We start from the raw sequence: 19,000 nt of genomic DNA on the forward strand, positions 1-19,000 counted from the left end.
AAAGCAATGTGCTAGACTTTGTTGACTCCCCATGGAAACCCTTACCCTCTCTGGGGAGTGGATTAAAGTGGGGGGAAGGGAAGTGAGTCTGAGGAGGGGAGGGAGTAAGAACTGGGATTGGTATGTAAAATAAGAAAATACTCCTTCTCTTCACAAGATTAATTTTTAACTAATTAACTAAAGTTAATTATTTTTAATTAATTTAAAAAAGGACATTCTTGCCAAGGGATATATAGTAAACAGGTTTTGTAAGAAATAAACAGATAATTAAATTTTAAAAAAGAGAGAGACCATTGTTCTGCAAAGGACTATATAGTAAGTAGGTTTTGTAAGCCAAAGCAGTGCCTGTAATACAGACTTAAAGTTTTTTATTTACAGTTTTTTGAAAATGTATTATTCCTAGCTTGAAGCAAATATAAAAAGTCCTAAGATTTAGATAGCAGACTGCACCCGACATAGCTACACAATCACCTTGTACCTGAGGTTGCCAATAACCACATGAAATACAACAGTTACTTTTTAAACTGTGCCTTGTTGACATCTTTTAAAAAAATCCCTTAGGTTCCCTATAAAATTCAGTGGGGAACTACATGCATCTTTATAACCATTTTGAATACTGAATACCCTAGAATCTATCTTGGCCTTTTCTTATAAACTCAACATTTCCTCCTGTGGTTATATAAACTCCTTCAATGTTCATAAAATGCTGAAACTCGAAGTGAGTGGCACATGTCTTTGAACCCAGCACTTGTTGGGGGTGGGGAGTGCTGGGAGGCTTAGACATAGGCATATCTAAGTGAGTTCGAGGCCAGCCTGGTCCACAGAGCTAGTTCCAGGACAGCCAAGACTACACAGAGAAACTCTGCCAGGGGAAGGGGGTGAGGGTGCCGCAATATTCTAAAAATTGCATTATCAACTCTAGTCTTTCAGAAACCTCAACCCTTTATCAACAAGCCTTACACAACAGTTCAGTCAGGTGTTCTATATTACTTCTTTTTCTCAAAAGAATATATAAAACCAGATTTTAATAACATTTTCCTATTACATCTCCCTATCTCAATACATTTTACCAGATCCCAATTCTTTCTACTAAAAAACGGGGGGGGGGGGGTGTTCTCTATGTAGCCCTAGCTGTCCTTGAACTCTGTTGTCCACTCAGAGATCTGCCTGCCTTTGCCTCCCAAGTGCTCAGATTAAAGGCATGAGACAGCACTGTCCAGCTCTATTAAATTTTCTACACATTTTTCCTTTGGTTTAATCCATGCTATTTTCTTAGTATTTTAATAGTTTATAAGTAAAATCATTCCTACTTAAGAGATGGCTCAGTGGATAAGGACACTGACGTCCAGACCTGACAAACGCTGATGTGCACAGAGAAAGTCCCGCCAACACAACAGAGCGATGGTGAAGAGCAACAAGTCAAGCTGCTCCACAGGGGAAAAATTTTTCAGCATAAAGTCAGCAAAGCTTACTAATTCTAACAACACTGAGACAAATATCATTTGCCACTTTCTTGACTGGCAGGACACTGCTTTGTGGTCTGTTTATCAAATAATCCCATGAAGAAAAGTTAAATTATGGATTCCTTCCAATATACTGAAAACAAAGGTCAGAAAACTCACAGAATTTAGGGTTGATCCACTGTACACGTGAAAGCCAGGAATGGCTACAGTGCACAGCTGCAGCTTGTGATGAAGGTGGAGTTAGGGCAATGAATACAACAAAAGTGCAGGCAGCTCCCCACTGATAAGCCTGTTTGGACAAGCTGTGAGTTCTGGATTCAGTGAGAGACACTCTCTCAAAAGATGAAAATCAATAAAAGAAAGCAACCACATTAACCTCAGGAATCTACTGTGCAAATGCACCTACACCTCCATATACATGTGTGTGCATGTGACAGGTGATCTAAAACATGAACATTTATAGTGCATTGTTTAAAATTTTCCAAATATAAAATTTACTTTATTGGGCACTGGTTTCATACTACTGGCTTAAAGATAAGGAAAAAAAAAGACAAAAATATCTGCAGGGTATGTTTATACTTGTGGGCTGGTACTGTGAAGCAATTTTTCACTATTTCCACTATAGCATGCAGTGTCCACTTACCTTTTCTTCTTGGTATGAAGTAAAATCCTATAATAATACTATGAATCTGATTAAGTGCTCACATTTTCTTCCTTGTATTAATTTTTGGAATGGTTAAATTTATGACTCACATACAGAAAGTGCACTGGGGAGGGGGGGGGGTCACCCTCATCATTTCTTTCATACTGCTCCAAGCTATATTTCCTGTGCCAACTACTAAACTTTGGCTTCTTCAGGTTGTTTATGTATTTTTATGAGTCTCTGTAAGTCTACTCTGGAAGGCACAGTACCAAAGACTTCAATATTCCTCCTAACTTTAAGGTGCCAGCAGCATCTCTCATCATCAGGATGATAAACGACAAGTCATCTCATCAGATCTCATAGTTCATAATTTTACAAGCTGACTGAAGGCCAACAACCACTAACAGTGCACATGTAGAATGTGATCACCAGAAGAAACAGTGACACGGTTAATTTACTTAGATTCCTAAAAAGAATTAACTACATAAATAATCTTCGTAGCAACTGCTGTATGAAAGTTCTTTTTCTTCCAGATTTAATAAGCGTAATCTAAAACATTTTTAAATCAGTTATTTGTCTAAGTATAATTTCAAATTAGTATTCTTTAGCTATTAAGTGTATAGTGAATAAAAACATGATTACATTTACAGACACAAAGTAACTCTGACTATATATAAAGTTAGGTATAAAACAAAGATACAAAATAATACTCATGTTAGTCTTGCTATTTGGAATCACCTCAAATTAAACCTGAAGTAGCTATATTTGTATTTCACAAACCTAAAAAAATCTCTAAAAATTGCTAAGCACACATAGAGAGACAAGCCTGGATTAAAAGATTAAACAGTGCTAAGAAGTAGATAAAAGCTAACAGGTAAGTAAGAAGTGATGTTTAAAAAAAAATGACTAAATATCATGAAAACTTCAGACACTGGTAATTAAATTTGCTCTTTGGCTGCCAAATGACTCAACAGGTAAGAACACTTGCTGTGCAAGCCTAGTGATGGAAGCTCAATCGCTAGAACCCATCTAAAGATGAAAGTAGTCCTCTGATTCCCACGTGTCATATGCATGCACACACATAAATGAAAACTGTAAATGAAAAAAGAAATATGCATGCATGTATGTATGAGTTGCATCCATATAGCAAAGAACAGAAAGGAAGTATAATGCTCTGTGTGCATGAAAAGATTTTTATGAGAATTATAAAAGAAAAAAAAACAAAAATACCACTGCAGATTGGAAATAAGCCACAGGGATGGATTGTGAAACAGTACTACAGAGATGTCTGTCCCTACCATCATGTCTATAGAATTCACAAACAACATGCCAGGAAGTGTGTAATGTTCCTAGAGCTAATATCTTGACCAACACTGAAGAGAAACAGCTTTACATTCTCCCAATGGCAGTATAATTCTGTAAAAGACACCCTTCACTAAATTGCTCCTAGGACATGTTAAAGATACTGTGTATACAGCATGCCTTCTATAGTAGTTTAAAACTTTTTATATAGAATTTAAAATATGAAAACTTGGAATTCCAGAAAAAATTATTTTTTTGGAATTAATACTAATAAAATTACTAGTTACAGATTTCCCTCAAAAACCTACAGTAAGCCAGGTATAGGGCACATGCCTATAACCCCAGCATTCAGGAGGCAGAGGCAGGCAGATCTATGATTTCCAAGCTAGCCAAAGCTACATAGTGAGACCAGGGGCGGGACACGGAATGGGGAGGGGGCACAGGAGCTAACATCCAACAGCAAAGATTTCTCTGACCATTAGGATTATATATCATCTTTTAAATATTAATTTCTTCCTTCTTGAGAATTTCATATTACCTTTTAATACAAGTAAAGTAACTCTCCAAATACACATGTGATATTTTAAGTAAATACCTATGAAATTACAACTGCAAGGGTAGTACACTTACATCTTTCAGGAGCTTGGTCAATGTGCTCTGGACAGAGAAGAAAGAAGTGGCTAAAGTCCTGAAAGGTGCCCGCCCCTGCAGCACATGGGTAATGGTACATCTGGGTACATTTCTCTTCACAGCATTTGATAGTGGCTCCAAGGTGTTTGCAAAATGCACATCGCTGGAAAGTTAAAAAGGAGAGAAATCACCTTTAAAAAACTGTGAGGAAGGGTAAGAAGGAATAAAGAAATAGCTGTACCTTACTATTAAAGCAACCAGAATCTATTAAAAATAAAAACAAAGAACCAGTTTAAAATGCTAATCATCTCAGAAACCCAGTTCATTTATATTCAACCAACTCATTAGACAATTAGTATTTCAATTTACCTTCTCAAAAACATTAAGCTAGAATGGTTTTTGTTGTTGTTGTTACATTGGTAGAAGAAAGCAGGTTTAAGAATGATGGATGTACATCAATGGTATAGTTTTTATCTGGATGCACAAAGCTCTGAGATTGAAACCGGCAAGGCTACAAGAGATCTTGTATATGTGTCTGTATGTGGTAGACGTTGGGGAAAATGGCACAGTGGTTAAAGGTGCTTGTTGCTCTTGAAATGAATCAAGGTGCCAACTCTCAGCACCACGTGATAGCCTCAGTTACAAGGAACCTAAGAGGCACATATGTGGTGCACATAAATGCATTCTGGAAAAACAGTCACACACATAAAAGTAAAATAAATGAATCTTTTTTAAAAGAAAAAACGCAGTTTATAGTACAGGGTTACTACAGTATCAATTTTTAAATCCCACCAAAGAGACTATAAATTTTTAGAATTCTTTAAAAAAAAAAATCAAAAGCTAAGCATGGTGGCAAACTTTTACAATCAGGAGGCAAACAAAGGCAAGTGAATCTCTGTGACTACCTGACCAGATGAGTTTACATAGCAAGTTGCGGGAGAGCCAGTGTGTCTGGTATCTGTGTGTCCATGGATGAAAGAAACTAATAAATCATAAAATAATGAAGGGCCCCTATATAATTTAAACACACAAAAAAATTTTCATGGCCAGGCATGGTGGTGTATACTTATAAAATAGCATTCAGAGAGCTGAGGTAAGAATATGAAGAACTAAAGAACAGCTCGGACTATATAATGAGACTATCTCAGTAACCTGGTGGGGGTGGGGAGACAGTAGTGATAATGATGACAATTTAAAAAAAAAACCCTACAAACTTAACTACAGCAAAGGCTGAAAATTACCTAGCTATATTTATTCTACTTCCCAATTCAATCTCTAACAGTGGTGGAAAAAAAAAAGGGAAACAAAAAAAACAAAGCAACAACTGAATACAGAAGAAGTCACCACAAATTATTTCATATTTTACTTGCTTGGTATCCACTGTGAAGATTTTACAGCTCCTACCCCGCAGATTATTAAAGCAGAGAGTGGTCTGTCTGGCATATACATCTACCTTAATATTTATATTTTTACATAACTATTTTTTTCATGCTAGCCCAAGGTCTTGGAGTGTAGGGACCAAACAGCATTCTCTGTATATATAAAACCAGGAATTCTGCCTGGCATGGTGGCACATAGCTTTAATCAAAGCACTTGAAAGGCAGAGGCAGGTGGGTCTCTATGAGTTCAAGAACAGCCAGGTTTACAGAAATCCAGAACAGCAAAGACAGACCTTGTCTGTCTCTCTCTGTCTCTGTCTCTGTCTCTCTCTCTCACACACACACACACAAAATGCTTTGACATAGAAAGGCCTAATGAACACATGTTCATACTTATATGCCAAAAAATACTTCATTTTGGTAAATGTGTTCCTAAATGAGACTCATAAAAAGCCTAGCTAAAACAACTAAACCTTCATTTAAGTAACAGAGGAAAGCAGACTCTTCAAGTATTATTGCATGCCCCACATTCTAATGCACTCAATCGATATGCTGCTAATCAGAATAACAGATTTTTAATTATAACTAATTTCAATATTTTCCTATATATCTAGTATTATCATATACTATTGAACATTTTCTCAGTATACTCAATCCACTACAGTAAATACTATAAGAAAACAGGCTTCTTGAACTGTCTTCTATGCAATTTTAATTCAACTCCAGAAACCACTGAACATTACTGATTAACTTGTCACACTTTAATTTCATGCAAGGTCCAAAAGCATACTAACTATAAATTGCCATTCTATTAACTTAGAAGTATTACTTTGTAAAAGACAGAAAACAAAAAAGTCTCATTTCTCTTTATTGATATTGATTATAGTAACCAACTGTTTCTAAATAAATTGTATTTTTATAATAAAACTTTCCAAGGACCCTAGTTTTCTTTGGAATATTAATAGACCCAAGATTATCCATGAGAAGCTACTCAGTCTAAATGTCACACAGAAAGACCAAGAAATGTTAAGCAAAGAAAATACAATTAATTTGCAAGGAAAAATTATAATAACTCACTGAAGTAATAAAAATATTTTCTGGTGTATTGGTAAAAATCTAGGATCCCTTATTTTGATGCAATATGGCAAGCTGTGCAGAAAACTTTTGAATAAAAATAATTCTGGGAAAATAAATGAGTTATAAGACGAAATGTATCTTAATTTTTAAATTGATCTTTTTCCCAAAGTATGTCATTTTAGAAACGCCAATATATTATGTTAATTATACCTTCAATTAAACAAAACTTACCTGATATTAGATATCTGATATGAAAGTACTAGAACTTATGCAGTAAAATAATTTATAATATAAAGGTATCAAGACAAATAAAAGTATGAACCTGCACTTAAGTGAACCTTTCAAGCCCTTCTGCAAGAATCACATAGTTAATTAAAGAACATCTGACACTGAATAAAAATGTGACATACAAATGGTAGATTATATATTTCTAAACCATAAAACTTAGCTGTAAAACTTCAAAATATATCAAAGAATGAATTTTTCACGTGTAATTTCTCTATTGCCAGCACTCATAAACCATACCCATGCATGACAGCACAATATCCATAACCTCGGCACTCAGGAAGATGAAGCCATGAATTTAAGACTAGCATGGGTTATAATACACATTAAGTTCCAAGGCCAGCCTGGTTCAAAAACATAAATTCTAATTTCTCCTTTTCTATTTTGCATAATCATTAAAGAAAGCAAATGAGAGCTAGATAAGCAAAAATGTGTAATAATGTAGTATTAATATAAAAAGCTTTTAAGGGTCAATGAAAGTCTCTATTAGTAATAGTATAAATAAGTCTTCAATAATAAAAAGCTCTTCCAAAACTTAAACTCAACTGAAATGACATCCAAAAAGAAATCTATAGCACAAACCAAAACAGAACCAACAATAATATTTCAAAGAGTAAAACTGTGTCACGAAAGGCTGGAGAGACGGCTCAGCAGATAAGTTAAAGCTGTTCTTCCAAAGGGCCAGCATTCGATTCCCAGCACCCACATTAACAAATCATAACCATCCATCAGTCCAGCTCCAGGAGATTCAACACCTACTTCTGGCATGCAGGGGAAACACAGACATATATACAGACAAAATGCCCATACTTAAAAAGTAAATAAAAAAATTTAAGCTGTGTCATCAATAAGAAGTTCAAAAACATTTCAAAATGTATTGAATGTATCAAGTAACTACTATATGTCAACTATAAAAATATATTTAGGCTAAGTGTTCTAAGAAATATCAATTATCATTAATGTTTCCATATTCCCATGAATATGTGTGTCTGGTTCACATATGTGGGTACATGTATGCTATGGGACAATGGTCTTTTATCCTGTCACTTGCACTATTTTCAATAAAATGTTGATTAGCCAGTAGCCAGGCAGGAAGTATAGGTGGGGTGACAGCAACCAGGCAGGAAGTAGAGGCATGGCAACAAGAATTATAGGAAGAAGAAAGTTTCAGTCTGCAGTCATCACTCAGACAGAGCTCAGACAGAGAGGAAGTCAGACACAGAGCAAGCAAGATGTGATTGCCTCACTGAAAAAGGTACCAATTCACGTGGCTAACACAGACAAGAATTATGGGCTAATATAAGTTATAAGAGTTAATAAGAAAAAAAAAGAGTTAATAAGAAGCCTGAGCTAACAGGCCAATCAGTTCATAATTAATGTAGTCCTCTGTGTGATTTCTCTGGGACTTAACGACTGCATGAACCAGGCAGGAAGAAGCCTCAGTCAACACACGCGCACACACACACACACACACACACACACACACACACACACACACACACACACACGACTGAAGGAACCAGGCAGGAAAAACATACACATGACTGCAGGAACCAGGCAGGAAGAAGCTTCAGTCAACACACACACACACACACATCCAAAGAGAAAGTGGGGGTTGCAGTTGAATCTGTACATTTGTCTTGATCACTCTTTTTTGTTGTTTTTGTTGGGTTTTTTGTTTTTTGCTTTTTGAGACAGAGTTTCTCTGTAGCTTTGGAACCTGTCCTGGAACTAGCACTTGTAGTCCAGGCTGACCTTGAACTCACAGAGATCTGTCTGCCTCTGCCTTCCAAGTGCTGAAAGGAAGTGTGCACCACTGCTGCCCAGCCACTCTTCATTTTATTTCATGAGACTAAAACTCTCTCTGAACAAAGAGCTTACTAATTCCAGGTGGTCTAGCAAGCCTGCTTTTGCCCCTGGAGTGCTGATATTACAGAAGAGTATTACACCTTCCAACTTTTAATTCTAGAGAACAGAATCTTGGTACCAATGCTTGTATCACAAATTATTTATCCACTGAGGCACCTATCCCAGTCCCTAAATTATTTCTAATCTTCACCTATCATCTCTATTAGCTGCTAGTATTCTCCCACAATAGTAATGGAAAATACAGACGGTCACTGAGGATATAGCTAGGTGATACAACATTGCCTAGCACACACAAGTATCTCTGCTCAGAACACAAGGGTAGGTTTGGAGGATGAGGAAGTTAGTATACCTCATAATCCCAGCTAACTGGGAAGATGAAGCAGGAAAATCACAGTTTTGAGGTTCAAGCCCAAGCCGGGAGAGAGTGAGTAAGACGGGGTAGGGGAGAGAAAAACTAAAGACAATTATGTGGAAATTTGATCCAGAAGGTCAATAAAAGGTCAACAAAAACACTAGAAAGAAAAATGTAGGTCGTAATCAAATAAATTATTCTAGTGGAAATTTTATGATACCTAAATAATAATTAATATTTAGTCAAAACTCCGACTTAACAGATAAGAGACCTAAAACACCGTCTTTGTCATTTTCACAGATCTTTGCATTCCTATAAAAAGTTCCTGGCTTAATCTCTGTCACAGTTGTTCTCTGAACTTCCTAAAGATCAGCTTCAGACTAAAACAGCCCATGTTAAGGAACAGCAAAATTTTAAGATCAAGGACAAGTGGGAATTTTAGAAAACACACATACACACACAAGGCAGAAGAAAAGATCATTTCCAGGTAATAATATCAAGAAATAGCAATACTGGATAAAAAGGAAGAAAACAAGTATCTATAAAAGACTACCTGCAGGCTTAGGATACTGTTCAGTGGTACACCTACTGCCTAGCATGTAAAAACCATAGCCTAATTCCCAGTATGACACTTTAAAAAATTATTTGTAAGTAAAAATTTGCAATGTCTATTGAGATAACATTCAAGTTCACATGTGATGTAACCAATAAACTTTGCTACTAAAAAGCAGTAACTTTTCCAAAGCTGTATAATTCATATACTCAAATACACTTTATGGACAAACATAACATATTATAAGTCCATAATGTAAGTGTTGTGCAAAACCCAAGCACCAATGGGCACACATATTAGGCACACTGGCAGTTATAATTCAAGAAACAAACAGAAGAATTCAAACTAAAAGTCTAGGTATAGGTAAAAGGTAACAGTGGAAATCAGCATAACTTTATTAAGTATAAATGTAAAACAAAATGTTATTAAAGCTTATGAATGTAAGTATCTTCAGCATACAAAACAGAAACCTGATTGGAAATAAGTGCATAAAATGAGACTTTAATATAACCGTCAAACCAAAAGATTAAGTAGACGTGAAATAAAGAACTTCATAACAATCAAGTTTGATTCGATACTCAGACACAAAATCTACGCCAGATAGACATAAAATTCTCAAAGTATTCATTACATATGAACATAAATAAATGCCTATATACAAAAGAGCATATATTTTCTAGGTCATATTTAATAAAAATAAATTTTAAATATATTTATTTATATGTATGTATTTATTTATATAAATTTAATAAAAATAAAAATATAGGTTACAAACATAAGCACAATTTAAATTTAAATAATGACACTATCAAAGTTCATAACTTAAGGGAGGCAAATCATATGGTAAACAATGCAATGTTTAATCAACATTATTATTGCAAGCAGTTGGGCAAAACACTACACACAGAGTTTATTGTGTTTGCGTGTGTATTAGTGTGAGAATGTATAAGCAAGAAGCACATGCAGAAGTCAGAGGACAACTGTGTAGAAACAGTTCTCTCCTTCCACATTATGTGGGTTCTAAGGGTCAAACTTGAGTTGCCAGGCTTGAGTAGCATGTTCCTTTACTTGCTGAGGTACCTCACCATTTCAAAAGACAGAACACACACTGGACCTTCTTCTGACTCAGTACCCAATCTGCAGCAAAAGCTACTACTATCTGTCAGACACTATCAGGAACCAGAGGTAGTACCTATAGCACCAAGTGTCTACTGAAGGTTTATGTGCCTCCTATGCAGCAGGGTTCAGTTTCAGGATCAATCATTACCTGAACTGTAAACCATAGTGCCACCTGTACTTTCAATGAGAGATTAAACAAAGGTCTCCTCCCAAGGCCAACTGCCTTGGGGCTTAAGTTGAAAATACTCCATTTCCTACCACAGTCCCTTGTGACTTAGAGAAGAACTCATTTGGCTTTGGAAGCATGAGAAAAATGGTTGTCCTGTCCTGGTATCACATACATTCATCCTATAAAAATAAGGAACTACTTAATTGACCTCCTGGTTCAAATTGAGAATTACCAGCAATCACAAGCAACAGCTGATCCTATGATCCATCCCACACTGCACCTGAGGACAGTCCCGCCAACATATTCTAGCCCCAGAACCACAGCTACAAGCACTGAATATCCAAGTGTGACTTGTATCCAGGGAAGGACATTGCAGCAACCCACGGTGTTAGAGCTACAATTATTGTAAACAAAATCCTCTACATATTATTAGTTCAGAACCATGATAATTCTGGCACGACAGATCCAAGTATCTATTAAGTTTGGGTTGAAGGACCCCAGAGTCACTTCTCTCCATATCCTGCTACACAAGGACAGCTTATGCATAAATAGGCCAATGTCACTGGAACTATATTCAAAAGGACCTGAGGACACACTCTTTTGCAAGCCCATATCTCTTGAAAATTCTTACAATTAATTACCTTCATGGCTACTAGACTACTGAGATGCTAACATTGATTACAAGGAGAAAAAGGAGGTTACACTTTTGAACTCATCTATAACCAAAGAACCTACTCAACTAGCACCCTAGATCTCACCTAAACAAAAAAGCATTTTCCTGTACACGCTATGCCTCAAAATGGGATCAACAACTATCACAACAAATGGGAGATGTGAAGACATCAAGGAGCATCACAAGAAACAGGACAGAGAATACTAGCAAAATAACTGGAAAAGAAAAAGACATGCAAGAAATGTAGTACAATACCTCCAAAGGAACACATTAATTCTCCAGCAACAGATCTCCATGGGGAAGAAATCTATTAAATGCCTGAAGGACTCAAAACAAACATGAGAGAAACTCATAAGATGCAAGAAAAAAATAGATATATAATATAGCAAAGTGAGAAAAGAAATCCACAACACTAGTGGACAACTAAGTAAGAAGGAACAAAAGAAATGCTGAAATTGAGAACTTTGACCACTCAAACAAAAAAATACAAGCCAGAGCAACCACAAAAGAATAAACCACTAAAAAGAAAAGAATGCCTGAAATTTATGAAAAAGTGTGTTGAGGAAAGTAGAAAAGAGAAAGGAAGGAAAGAAAAAAAGAGGCAGGCAGAGAATGAACAAAGACTGTAAGTCATAGGATTCATACTGATTGAACCAATATTCATATAGAATATCCCAACAGAAGAAAATGAACAAGGCTCCTAAACCTATTTAGTGAAGTAAGAGTTGAAAACCCACAATCTTCAGAAAAATACATCAGAACTTTCTAGAGTAAAGTGGCAGCAGGAGATGTTTGTGAGATTATGACTACTCCAGCACAATCAAAAGAAGGTCAGCTTTCTTGTTCTCCAAGTATCAGAGTGCTATTGCGTAAGGTTGAGCTAATCTGGAGGCCAGATACCAAAGAACAAATCACAGAACCTAAAGTCAGTCTACTCACTGCAGTCCCACGGTGAGAGCTGCAGGGGCAGCTGTGTAAAGGGGAGAGCCAAGCTCTCTTTTTCTCCCCAAGAAAAAGCACCATGCTTATGCAATTGCAGAATTCTACTGTGACATTGGCAATATCGTCAAAAGTGGCCTATAAATTTAATGCAATCTGCATCAAAATTCCAGTGACATTCTTCACAGAACTGGAATAACAATGCTTTTAATTCAAGAGACAAATAATGTTTCATAATCAGATAGAAACTAACAAAAGTCACCATATGACTGACTAGACCTGTGAAAAATGTCTAAGCAAGTCCTAATTGGAAACAAAAAGAGAAGCCACACTCATTAGGCAGAGGCAGGAGGATCTCTGAGAGCTAAAAGTCAGCCTGGCCTACAGAGCTAGTTCTAGGTCAGCTATGGCTACATAAAGAAATCCTGTTCCAAAAAAGAAAGATTTTTTTCCTCAAAATCATAAGTTTTTAAAAAGGAGAAGAAATAAACAAAAAGACAGTAGGTGCCATCATGAAAACACACAATATATAACACTCAATACCTAATACAATATGTAAAACTCACTAGAAATGATACACAAAGAAAAGAAAATCAACTACTTCCATAAAAGAAAACTACTGAAAGGTAGAAAAGAAACAACATGAAGCACAAAAACCAAAAGCACAGAAGGAATTCTACCCTAACCAGTAATAACTTTGGATGAAAATATATTGAGTTCACCAATCAGAAGCTTTAAATTGGCATAGATAGATTAGATAGATAGGGAGTGGGCGGAAGAAAAGGAAGCGGAGAAGGGAGAGGAAGGTAGGCAAAGCCCCAAGAGGAGAAGAGAGGAGGGAAGAAGAAAGGGAGGGGAGGGGAGCAGAGGAGAGGAAGACAGATAAATGTACACACACATAAACTAACAAACATAAACAAACTCATACCACATATAAATGTGAAAAAGACACAAAGAACACAAGTATATACTGAATACAATATATTCTGGTATCAATCACATGTCAGATCACAAGCCAAATCTCAATAATTAAAAAAAACTACAAATACATCATGTATCTTTCTTAAGCAACAGCAGATTATAACTAAGAAATCAACAGGAAGACTCATTGAAAACATACAACTACATGGAATTAAACAATGGTTATAGAAGACCAATGAATAATGGAAGACATTAAAATAAAAATTAAATTACTAAAACAAAGGAAAACTAAAACAAAATTTGAGAAAACAAAAACAAAAACAAAACAAAACAAACAGATGTACTTCATGGAGCTAGAGAAATTGTGCTTGGTCACGCAAAGGGCCTAATTCCCAGCAACCACTTCAGGTGACTTACAAACAGCTATGTAACTCCAGCTCCAGGGTATCTGGTACCTGTACACTTATGGCAAGCACACGCTCACACACACATGCTCGCTCGCTCTCTCTCTCTCTCTCTCTCTCTCTCTCGCTCTCTCTCTCTCTCTCTCTCTCTCTCACACACACACACACACACACACACACACACACACACACACACACACGGAGGGAGGGGGTGAAGTGGGATGGAGAAAGAGCTATCTCAAACAACCTAAAAATGCACCTCAAGGAGATGGATAAACAAGAAAAAAAATGAAAAGTAGAAAGAAACTGTTACAAAGCCCAGGAAATAAGTAAATAAAAATACACATAAAACCAATGAAATAGTGGGTTCATTTTAAAGGCAAAAAAAGCTGGGGGAAAAAAACACACACACAGTACAGACACCTCTTCCAGAGCACACTTCATCATCCTCTTCTTGAATGTTTCTGGTGGTGGGGAACTCACTACTTCACAGGCACACACACACACACACACAGGAAGTTTATTAGAGGATATTAGAGGAGGCATGTACAGGCCTGGGGAAATCAGTAGAGAGAGAGAACACATGCCTCACTTTGGTGGTTACGATGGTGTACACTTTTAATTCCAGCCTGGTGTACAAAGTGAGTTACAGCACAGCCTGGGCTACACACAGAAACCCTCTCTCAAAAAAAACCAAACTAAAAAGAGAGAGAGAGAAAGAGAGAGAGAGAGAGAGAGAGAGAGAGAGAGAGAGAGAGAGAGAGAAAGAGAGAAGAGGATGCCTATTTAATATGGTCAAAATTTTAGCAAGAGCAATCCAGAAAGAGAAACAAACTAAAAAGGAAGAACTCAAATTATCTATGCATATAGATGATTTTAAGTAAGAAAAAACCTAAATGCACCAATCAAAAATTTGTTGAAACTGGTAACTACATTCAGGAGTTTTAGTATACAAAAGAAGCATACACTGCTGGTCAAGAGTTATTATACTGCTGTCCCACATGTACAAGGTCCTGAGTGAGATGGTTAGCACTGTATAAGCCAGGCATATGCCAAGCCACACTTTTAGTACCAGCACTCTAGGTGACAGGAGGATCAGAAGTTCAAGATATTCCTGTTTGTACATACCCAGTTTAAGTCAGTCTGGGATGTATAATAATATCCTTTAAAAATAATAATAAATGTCACAGCATAGTAAGTATAATGTGATTTGTGACTTAAAAAGTGATAGTAATAAATAAATAAAATATTCCAAAATGCCACACAAACACTACAAAAATGTTTGTTTTTTCTTTTTGCTTTTTTAACCTGACTGCCATACATTAGCTCTTTTTTAAGGTCAAGACAATCAAAAACTCACAAACTGTAACTATGATTAACAATCTGCTGAACAGGAATTCAAAATGCCTATGATCTCTGCAGCAACAACTTCACTACAAATACAGCATAAACCTCACATAACATGTAAATAAGTTGGTACGATTGTTACTTCCCTCCATTAATTTTTAGAATTTTGAATTTCATAGGATTTTCTTACTATGAAATATTACTCATTTTCCTTAAATATGTAAAATGTAAATACCATTGGCTAATTACCCAAAGTACAGAATTTAGAAAGAAGCTTTAAGTTGTTGACCTCAGAGTCCCCAAATAAAAGTATTGGTCATGGGTGGGAGGATGATGGCTAAGCAGTAAAAGCATTTCTTTTTTTGTTTAATATTTATTTATTTATTATGTATACAATCTTCTGTCTGTGTGTCTGCCTGCAGGCCAGCAGAGGGCATCAGATCTCATTTCAGATGGTTGTGAGCCACCATGTGGTTGCTGGGAACTGAACTCAGGATCTTTGGAAGAGTAGGCAATAATGCTGTTAACCGCTGAACCATCTCTCCAGCCCCCAGTAAAAGCATTTCTATAAAGCCTTGAGTTTAATCCTCTGGGCTCTACCACATACTTTTTAGTGAACAAACACACACACATGACCACAAATAATATATACATGCACAAATAGATAAATGTAATTTTAAATATATAAGTCTTATAGTATATAAGGACTGAACTTCTTTGTCTTTCCAACTCTTTAGATGGCCTAAATCCCAAATCCCTTTTCAGCATTCAGAATTTCAATCTCTTAATTTTTGTTTTTGCATTTTTGGGTTTTGTTTGTTTTTCAAGACAGGGTTTCTCTGTAGCTTTGGAGCCTGTCCTGGAACTAGCTCTTGTAAGCAGGCTGGCCTCGAACTCAGAAATACGCCTTCCTCTGCCTCCTAAGTGCTGGGATTAAAGGTATGCGCCACCACCGCCCAGCTAATTTTTGTTTTTTAATGTATTGAAAAATGCCTCCAGGGAAAGCAATGATTAATGTCAGTCCTACATCTGTACAGACCAGGCTACAAAGGCACTGGGAGTATGGATAGTGTATAATTATCTAAATAATTTACATTATATCCAAGTAAAGCTCAAAAAAATAAGCACCCAACAAAATCTATAAATAAAGATTATCTGTTTAAAAAGAAGCAGAAAATAACTAAACTATTGAGAAAATTCAATTTAAAAAAATACAGAGTTGACACAGATGTTTAAATTAGGAAGGATATTGAAATTGTAATTATAAATGTATTCCCTGCGCTCAAAGGGTTAACAAATTTCCAGAAATTAAAACATACTACAAAAAGTATATTGGAGATGATCAAAAGATTAGAAATTATGGACAAGGTTAGTAAATTTCAAGACAGAAACACAAGAAACTTAAACAAGAATCAAAGAGGAAAATAGAATCTTTAAGATGTTGTTGAAAGACATAATATAGTCAACGTGGTTTGGAGGCCAGACATAGTAGCACACACCTAGAAGAAGGATCTCTACCAGTTTGAGGCTGCTCGATCTACATAGTGAGCTCCTAGAGAGCCAGGACTACACAGAGAGACCTTGTTCCAAAATAAATACATGGAGGCTGAAGAGGTAGCTCAGTGGTTAAGAGCAAATACTGCTCTTGTAGAGGGCAGAAGTTTGGTTTCCAGGATTCATGTGGCACACTCTAATTCCAGGGGATCTTGATATACAGACATAAAAGCAGACAAAATTCCCAAACACATTTCTTGTTTGTTTTTTGGGTTTTTTGTTTTGGTTTGGTTTGGTTTTGTGAGACAGTGTTTCTCTGTAGCTTAGGAGCCTATCCTGGCACTATCTCTTGTAGACCAGGCTCTACAAACTCAAAGATCTGCCTGCCTCTGCTTCCCGAGTGTAGGGATTAAAGGCGTGTGCCACAACTGCCCAGCAACACATCTCTTTAAAATGTTAATAAGCTAAAATAATTTTAAATTTGGCCAGTCATTTATTAAATAGCTCAACAAGGAAAGGCTCCTGTCACCAAGCTTAATGACTTGAGTTCAATTCCCTGGCCAAAGAGGTGAAGAAAGGGAACCTTTTCACACAAATTGTCCTCTAACTTTCTCGGGCATGCTGTGTGTCTCGGGCACACCCACAAGCAAAATAAATGAAATTTTAAAAAAAATCCTTACTTTTTTATAGGGCTTAAGTCAAGGGTAGTCAATAAGAACTGGTAGTAGAGAAGTTGCTAAGATAGCTCAGGAGGTGAGGGTGTCTGCTGTCAAGAAAGTAACTATTACACACATGATAGAAGAAGAAAACAACTCCCTCAGCTTGTCCTCAGACTGCTGAGTACAGTACAAGGTAATTGCACGCCTTCACACATACACTTTCATACAAGCACACACACAGAGGCACACAAAGTAAAATGTAATTTTTAAAAAAAGATAATTGGTCATAGATAACAGATTCAAATAGAGCTTGTTTAAGAATTAAAGAACTTGTTTCTGAAAAATACAGACAAAGTAAAGTATCCTGGGCATTATGTTTACTATGCAAAGTTACAAAGATCCTTTGCATAAACCTTAGAGTACTTATATACCACTATAACTTAGAATAATTAAACACCGTGTTCTATGGAACACTTCAGGGAACAATACAAACAGCAATAACACTCTGACTACCTTAAGTTTTGAATGACTGAATCTAATGTAAAGGTTTGACATCACTGGCAATGGCTCCCCTATGACCACCTCACCACCTAAGTATTTTATAAGCTTTTTATCATGTTTGGTCAAAGCTACTGAGGATTAACACCTAGATAACAACAGAAAGAATGCAGGTCTCAAAAAAATATGAATCCTCTTACCCCACCCCCTCAGTGAAAACAGGGCATAACACTGATCTCAAAATGTCACTCTAAATATTAATCAATAATCATTTAAAGAACAACATACATGGTATACTTTCCATCCAAATAGGGTAAAGCGAGTTTTAACTACCCTCTAAGAAAAATGGAATCTCTTTATTGCATACAAACTTATGTATATCTATACATTATCATTATATATTGTAATTATAAACATTATGAGGGCCAGTGAGTTGGTTCAGTGGGTTTAGGTGTTTGTTGTCTTTCAAGGCCTTATGGCTGAATTCCATCCTTGGGACACACAGTGGAAGGAGAGAAATAACTCCAAGTTGTCCTCTAATCACCAATTCAAGGACAAACTAAATAACTAAGTAAATGTAATAAAACTTAAATATCCCTATGAGTTTTATTGATGCCACTGGCCCTAACACAACAGCAGATCATCTCAGTGTTTTATCGTTGCCTTCCTTATAATTTATTCAATGTTATGAAATAAACCAAAATTAAAGTCTTAACAAAAGAAATGATGCTGACTCATTCATCACAATCATAATCTAGTTATCTAAGTATGTTCACACTAAGCAATGTACTATTATGCAGTAAACTAATGTAACATAAACTTTCTAAAACAAGCACTCTGGCTTGGTGGGTGAAGAGTGTCAAGAGATACTGGGAGTAGAAGGCAGGACCTTTCAAATACTAGGGAAGCATTCTGCAGCTGAACTATAAGCCTCAGTCCCCTTTCACTTTTAATTCTGAGATAAGACCACACTAAGTTGATTACCAAATTGGCTTTGAATTCACTATGAAGTCAAACTGGGCCTGAATTTGCAATCTTCCTACCTAAGCCTACTAAGTAAATGGAACTACAAGTTGGTGTCTCCAGACTATTCTTAAATTAACAATCATTAGGTCTTGATAATTTGAGTAAAGCAACTGAGACAATAAGTCTTTTCCTCAGCTATAGTTCTGAACACCTTACTTATTAAAGCACATACAGTTCTAGCTTTCATGTTGTTTTCAA

The 19,000-nt window shown here is 36.2% G+C and overlaps 1 protein-coding gene across 9 annotated transcripts in view; it reads right to left on the minus strand.

Moving 5' to 3' along the window:
* Kmt2c (lysine methyltransferase 2C) overlaps positions 1-19,000 on the minus strand; it is a 213,338-nt gene that overhangs the window by 113,920 nt on the left and 80,418 nt on the right. For all 9 annotated transcript variants that reach the window (XM_085691120.2, XM_085691118.2, XM_085691116.2 and 6 more), the window contains exon 7: positions 4,039-4,201. In XM_085691120.2, coding sequence (XP_085547246.2) covers positions 4,039-4,201 — 163 coding nt within the window. The remainder of the gene's footprint in view (positions 1-4,038; positions 4,202-19,000) is intronic.

Source organism: Myodes glareolus, chromosome 6 (genome assembly GCF_982192425.1).
Source record: "Myodes glareolus chromosome 6, mMyoGla1.1, whole genome shotgun sequence".
Classification (NCBI taxonomy): domain Eukaryota; kingdom Metazoa; phylum Chordata; class Mammalia; order Rodentia; family Cricetidae; genus Myodes; species Myodes glareolus.